The sequence below is a fragment of the Gavialis gangeticus genome, unplaced genomic scaffold, assembly GCF_001723915.1.
Source record: "Gavialis gangeticus isolate Ggan-Ray unplaced genomic scaffold, GavGan_comp1, whole genome shotgun sequence".
In the NCBI taxonomy this organism is placed as follows: Eukaryota; Metazoa; Chordata; order Crocodylia; family Gavialidae; genus Gavialis; species Gavialis gangeticus.
Window position 1 is genome coordinate 94,844,183 of NW_017729033.1, and position 7,739 is coordinate 94,851,921.

The window sequence follows — 7,739 nt, forward strand, 5'->3', positions numbered from 1 at the left end:
TGTGTGTGTGTGTGTGTGTGTGTGTGTGTGCGCGTGTAAAATATATGTGCTTTCCGGCACAGTGATGGATGACACACTGCCGGGGAAAACACAGCTTTCTTTTTAAAAAGTGTAGGGCAAAAAAAATAACAAGAACAAATAAGAGGATTTTGGGGGAAGAATAAGTTGAAAAGAATGGATTGGATAGGGATAAGTAGAGAGATTCTAGGCAAGGGGGGTTGGTGGGGTGTATCCAATCCTTTCCAAGAAGAGAGACTAGCAAGAGACTGACTGGGGAGCCAGTACCTTTGACAGGCTGTTGCTTCCAGACAGACAGCTCTCAAAAGGCAGAGAAAGGCTTCACACAGAGCCTTATATGCTGTTTCTACATCCCTCCCTAGAGCACTGTGATTGGAAAGAGCACTCAGGGAAAGATCAGTCACAGGCCAGCTACAGATGTCAATATCAGAGCAATTTTTCTCCCCCTCCTCACCTCTTCTCAGTTTCTGTTCTCCTGCAAGACTGCCTTCCAAATCACCAAATCTTTTTTCAAATTGATTTGGATGCTTCAAATTGATTCGGAGCTTTTAATGGGTCTCCCAATTTGATTCAGATTTGATTATTCAGCTGCTGAATTGGACCGAATCTTCTCCAGATTGAATCAGCAACTGAAGCTTCATACACCCCTACTTCTCCCCTACCACTTGCCTCCCCTGCTTCCTATCCCCATGATGCTTCTGCCTCTCCACAGCCATATGTCCCCTGACAACCTCACTCCCCCCCACCATTTACCCTTGCTCCAGCAGGCTCCAGGGCCTGGCAAGAGCTGTCATCACTGCTATCAGGCCTTGCTGAGGTTTGAGCAAGCATGTGCTCCATGCCCCAGACTGCAGCACAGCTAGTGGAAGAGTAAGAGATGGGGGGGAGGGGAGAAATACATGGTGGTGCAGAGGCTATGGGAAATAGGGGGAAGGAAGGGTGAGAAGTGGTTAGAGGGTGGAGGGCAGGCAGGGGGAAGTGGCTGCAGTAGGAAAGAAAGAAAAGCAGAGGTGGCAAGGGGGCAGACAGCAGCTGCAGCTCCAGCCTGAATACTGGGTTGAGGCCAGAGGTGCAACAACTGCCTGGCCCCTGCCTCCTTGTATTTGAATCCAAGATGAGGGGCTTTACCCCCATATTAAATGGAAGGAGCCCCCTCCTCCCCTCACTGAGGCATGTTTCTCAATGGAGGATCGGAGGGTGAGGGGGAGGGGAGGGGGTTGGTGTTTTTGGTTAGCTTCCTTTTTTTTCTAAAATAGCTTTAAAATCTTAGTGACTTTACCTCCAAGAATGGGACCATGACTTTACTAGAGCATGCCATCACATCCAAACATGGCAAGGTAAAGGGTGACAGAAAGACTGCATGTTTTTTGGATAAATAACATATACCTTTCAAACATGTTCTCATTGAGTTGCAATACCTACAAATATCACCTTTGCTGCTTTCAGATCTAGATCAAAGCTCACTTTTTAAACTTGGCTTTTCTGCAGAGCAAGTTATTAAAAAGCAATAAAGACACTTCTTGCCTGCATTAGGGAAAAAAGTATGGAAGGGTTACTGTATAGGGATATCTCATCCATTTTAACTCTTATACTTTCTAAAACACTCTGATTCTGCAATGATGGGTATAATATAATAAAACAGATATTGCAACATTCATATTAGTCACAGGCAGCAGAGTTTTGAATATGTAAGATGATACCATAATATCTGACAAAAAAACTGGACAGTGCTAGTCAAAGCCATGTGTTTGAATTCACATAAACAGAGTATCTTAGACCTTTAAGTGTCAAATTTTCAAAGCCCCATGAAATGGGTTATTTAAAGTGACTTCTATATAATTTCTCATGGTCGCATGTCTAAATGGGCAATAATTCAAGTAGTTTGGATAATTACTTTTCTAAATGAGAATTTATACATATAGTTATACAAATGTTGTGTGTAAGTATCCTTATAGGCATGCAATTTTGTGTTTCTAATTTATGTTTACGTTTTAATATGGACATCTCATTGTGCAAGGCACTAAAATGCTACACCCAAAAGTAGGTCTTTTTTTTGGCTAATCTTAGAAATCAGGACGCCTGAATCAATGGGAGCACACAGACAGAACTAAGGTTACTTAAAATATACATTTAATATTTTTGTATCAGTGATATTGCTAACAATAAATCCAACCTGAAAGAGATTATTGTTAAATCTAAGAAAACAGGGTTTATTTTGGAAATGAGAACATGACATTCTGAATCATGAACTGATGGGGATACGGTTGAATTCCCCAAAATGCCTGAATAATTTGGGATAAACCTTGTACTAAAAGACTGAAAGCTAATGAGACTCGGTTATGTCTACACTGCTACAGGACTAAACTATAGACAGCTACAGTGATGTGCCATCCCTGCTTCACAGGTGCTACATCAAAAGATGCAGTGTAGCCACTCTTAAATACTGTATTATGTGTACACTAATACATTCCATTGTATGCTTGTTGGAGAGCTCTCTGTGCTACAGCCAGAACAGCTGCATTACGTTCTTTTCAGAGTATAGCATACAGAGTGGAATTTCATGCTTCACTGCAGCTTTCCTTAACATGTTCCTTCAATAGCGTAGGTATGCCCTTAGAGGCTTCTGAAGATCCTACCCATTCCATATGTCAGGGGTCAGCAACATTTGGGGCGGTGGGCCAGAATGGCTCAGCTCATATCCTAGATAGCAGGCAATAGGACCTGGCTGCTGCTGTCAATGATGCTGCTTTTCCCTACCACCTGGATGCAGCACAACACAGGGAAGCTCCCAGATAAACATTTCAAAAGCTCTATGGGCTGGGTCCAATAGCTCCATGGGCTGCATCCAGCCTGCCGGCTGTAGGGTGCTGACCCCTGACATATGCCATTTAAACAAAGCCTTCAATTGTTACATGTTGATGACTGCAAAAAGTAGGCCACAGAACCTGCTCCTCTAGAATAATTTCACGATAATTCTGTAATCTCTAGCAGATCTGTATTTTATCAATATTTCCCTCCTACTTTTCAGTGACAAAACCCCAACCCATCCTGGCTTCGCAATTAAAATATATATTGTTTTACTAGAATAAAAGAAGGGGGAGGGGGAATCTCAAACCAAAAATCAACATCCATCCAACCAAAACAAAAAACTTTAGCGAATTACATTTCAACCAATAATCCAGTTTGCTTAAATATGTCAATACCACTGCATTCCATTATTTTACAATTCTTCAGACATGTATTTTTATTTGACTTAAAACTATTTGCCCATGAAAATCAAATAGATCATAGCTAAGCTTAATTTAATAAAAAGGCCAACACATTTCAATGTAACAGTCAGGTAAAACAGTCATCTCCATAAGTGTGATTAAAAAAAAATAATTATTTTCAGGATTAAAGTGGATACTCATGAGTGGATGTATCAGAGGAAAATAGCAATGCAATATCCATAAATGTTAAGAAGCTTAGAAGTTTAGTTTTTTCTGTATGCTTCTGAATTATTTTTCTCATGGAAGACACAAACTCTCAGCCTGAACCTAAAAATTAATTCTAGGTTTGGCTTTAAAGAGACAGCTTAGCTTATTATGCATGTACATATTTTTTATACTAAAAGTCATGTAAAATAGAACTTTTGACCAAGGCCTCTAAATGTTAGCAAACAGATGTAGGAGGGGAAATTACCATTTCAAATCACTTACCTCTGTAATGAAGGACTTGGCTGTTGATGGTTTCATTACAAGAATGGCCCTCCTCAGAGTGTCCCGGTAGCGATTTAGTTCTTCTATTCTCATGGTGGAAAACAGCCCCGTGATCATTTTATTGATGTTGTTCTCTACTTTCTGCAGTGCTACATCCATTCCCTGCTGAGACACTTTGTCCAAAAACTCTTGTATTCCACGGATATCTAGAAACATCAAAAGCCCATCAAAATGCAAATTAGCGTATAGAAAGGAGACAAAAAGTATTTGGCTTATCTTGAAGCAGCATTTTATTCTATGTCAGGTAAACCCCAAAGGCCACCTTAACTTAATATTCATTGGAACTGTTCCCCAGCTATGCTTATGACATTTCTTAAAAGTGTAAAAATATGGAAAAGAATTTTTATGCACTGATTTTGGTTCAAATAAAGGCCATTAGAACCATTTAACAATATTTGTAGTTGCTGTTCTCGTTCACTTATTCATATTATTTCTATACTTACTAGCCCTATAAATCTCTGAGCAGTTTTACACTGAACACATGTGGAGAAAGGGAGAAGGAAGACTAAGCTATCAGACTGAACCACACCACACTATTCTTTCTTTTTTCCCCCGTTTTTCAGGTGGTGGGGGACTACAAAAGGTGTTATCATAGCAGTACAACTGCTACTGGAATAGCACGGGCCTTTTGACTGCCTAAATTTAGTTGCTATGCAGCCTGTGCTAGCCATTTGCCAAAAAAGCTTGAGGATTGAGTCTAAGTTGTATAAACATTTTGCTTCTTTTTTCCCCAGACACAACCATAACATGTGCTTGTAATTCTACAGTACCTTCCTCAATAGATACAATAGCTGCTGGCTGAATTTAATGTTAAAAAAAAAAGAGAACAAAAACAGGCATTATGTGTTTTCACACAGAAAGTGCTGTAATGGAGACTCCTGGCTCATTCTGAGTACACTCTTCCTAAAAACACGTAGGAAAGAAGAAATGGAAGACAAAAGCAGGTACTCAGTTCATTATCCAGTACAGTCTTCCATGACCTCCCTTAAATATTGCTGATTGAGCATTTATTGTTTAGTTGGCTGAGTGGGAGGGTTATTTTTCTGGGCGTGGGGGTTAGGAGGAAGAATGACAGTTTATCAAAACCAATGCTATTTGAAGAAACATATGAGTTTTGATGAAAAACGTTTCTTGGGTCCAGGATGGAGTTTACAGTCAAAACTACAGAGAAGTCCCATGATCCCAAGCACTAGCTGGCAGACAGAAATATTGTTCAAGTCCCTGCTCTGCCATTCTCCCATACTGGGAGACTGCTCTGACCACTGGCCTATCAACTATTCTAATGCAAGTTTCCCTCTTGCTGGAACTGTTCCACTTTGCATAAATAAATATTCATTGGTGCATGGAGGTGAAGGTGACTCTCATCCATGGACTACTGGCTGTTTTGGGATAGGTCTCTCTGGAAGTCATCAGTTGGAAGCTCTCCACATCATATACATTTAGATTAACTGGGCCAGAGATCACAAGATTTGGCTTTGGAGCACAAACTTAAACTTGGTCCCACATGCCAGGCAATCATCCTGACCACTGGCTGACCTGGAGTGGTTCTTTCTTTATCAAATACCATTCTGGACTTAAAAAACTTTCCCCAAAACATGTTTTACTGAAGCTTGCTACTTGGCCAGAATAATGGTTCTTTTCCAGTTTTCCTTGTCTCTCATTTTTTATTAAAAGAATTCAAACATCTTGGTAGCCTCCTAATATAGGAGAATATTTTTGAAATCTCCCAAAACGTGGGCTAGGCAGTCTATATCCTCTCCATCCCTCCTCTTGAACAAGAAAAGCAACTGACATTCAAAAGACAGAAATCAGGTTTGAGTTAAGAGCTGGAAGCACTGTGGAAGCTGGAAAGAGCCAGCTGGCAATGGACAAGCAGAACATAGTCTAACAGCTGGGACAGAGGCTGAATGGAAAGCTATCTGGGGAATTAACTTGTTGCTTCCTGAGAGGCAGCAGGATGTAAGGAGCAGCCTGCCAGTAGGAGGCATTTGGTTAGCCTATATCCAGATGTTGTGTTGACAATGCAGTGGGGCCCTGTAATGGATGTTAGGAATATTCAAAGCCTAATAATTTTATAAATGTTTGATGCATGGGCTTATTAAGCAGTTGTTGCAAGCCTACATGGATAAGATGAAGGATAATTTCTACAGGAATTGAAATTCATGGGGGAAATTCATGCAAATCCCTAATACTTAACGAAGTAGAGAGGAAGACTTTTTTGAATGTTTACCATGGCATTCCCGATTGCTGCCTGGCCACAGGATATCTCTGTCATTGCCTCTAAGAAAACAGAACTGCAGTTACTGATTATCAGTCCTGCTGAGCCAAACACGATATATTGGAAAGGACTGCTATTGGATTAAGGTCAGGTCAGTAGTCCCCTTGGATGACTTCCTGATTGCCCTGTGAAGGATAACTGTGCAGATCAGTACCCAGTGAGAACACTGCATGGGCTTAAATTTAAAGGGTGTTCACTATCTGCCTTTAGGTCAAGATGTGATCAGTATGCTACAGATTGGGGTATCACAGCAGGTCAAGGATCCTATAAAGAAGGGCCTAATATTAAATTAAAAGGTACAGGGAGCCAAAACAGCTTGTTTTCCATTGTAAGCAACAGAACACTGAAGAACAGAAGTACAGTCTTTATGAGAGAACATGTATTTTATCTTTTTCCTCTTATGAGGTTATACTAAATTGAGAACATGATGGCTACCAGTCCCCAGAAAACATATTTCTTAGATATATTAAAATGTAATTAAAAGAACAAGTAATGTAACTGTTCATAACTAAGTATGCCACAAGTCATTTAACACAGCCAGTCTTGGAAGCAGGCCTATCTATTGTAACATTACTGTTCTTTAAGCTGGGCCTTTATGAATAAAATGCAGGGGATGGGTGACAAAGAGAGGAACCCAGGGCTGCAGTTAATCTATTGAGATATACTTCAGCAAAATTAGAAATATGTCTAAACATTTGGAGAATAATTTTAACACTGATAAAGTACAAGCTTATCCTAAAAATAAAGTTTCATGAGACAGATGCTAATTACAGCTTCTATTTAATGTCTAAATCAGGAAAATTAAATTCAATCTAATCAGAGATGTTAGATTTTTTTTGGCACTTCAGTGCCAATTTAAACTGTAACAAGATTATTTGTACTGTTACAAACATGTCTAGTTTTATGCAAAATTACTGTCTCACTTTAACCCCCCAAGTTCTAAAGCTTTGCGTGTTTACCATGTTTCTCAGGTTATGTTGATATGGCACAAGGCAGCACTTTGCAGAGATACCTGAGCTAATTTTGCATATGCTAGTACTGGAACTAGCAGCAATATAGCCACATCTCTGCTACATTTTGCTAGACTAATTAACTCCACTGAGAAGCAAGACTCATTAGCCCAAAGGAAGCATCATTTTAACACAAGTTTTTGGCTTCTGCTCTGAAGCTAACATGGAAAACTAGGTCAAGCATCTCTGTATAGTACTTCCTTGCACCATACTGAATATGGTCTGTGAGCTAACACTTTACACCTTTACCAGTAGCTTGGGATATTGTTGCATGGGACTGCAGTGTGTTGTGTAAACATAGTATGACAGAACACCCTTTAGGGTATCTGTCAATTTACAGGCTGGGGCAGGGAGCTGCCAGGTGGCTAATGAGAGTGGCTATTTTGGAAGAGCTCTGTTATAAGAGCAAAGCATTTTGAGAACTGGGAATATCATTGCCTGATAGAGCTCCTGCCCCAGGAATATTTTGGAGGTAAGGGTGAGGCTATGGGGAAGGAGGAGCCCTAAGTGGCTCTGGGCATGACCAAAAACTGCACCTTGCCAGGATAGGGAGGCCTTGTGGTCCTGCCTGTGGTGGGACATGACCACTCAAATACCAGGACTGAGAAACTTGCAGGCTGGGGAACCTAAACACCTGTCCCCACCTTTGGGTTGGTTATCAGGAGGGGGGGGGCC

The 7,739-nt window shown here is 40.6% G+C and overlaps 1 protein-coding gene across 1 annotated transcript in view; it reads right to left on the reverse strand.

Moving 5' to 3' along the window:
• The window catches only part of GRID2 (glutamate ionotropic receptor delta type subunit 2), a 1,321,020-nt gene that overhangs the window by 719,524 nt on the left and 593,757 nt on the right, over positions 1–7,739 (reverse strand). The window contains exon 3 of the mRNA XM_019526356.1: positions 3,717–3,922. Coding sequence (XP_019381901.1) covers positions 3,717–3,922 — 206 coding nt within the window. The remainder of the gene's footprint in view (positions 1–3,716; positions 3,923–7,739) is intronic.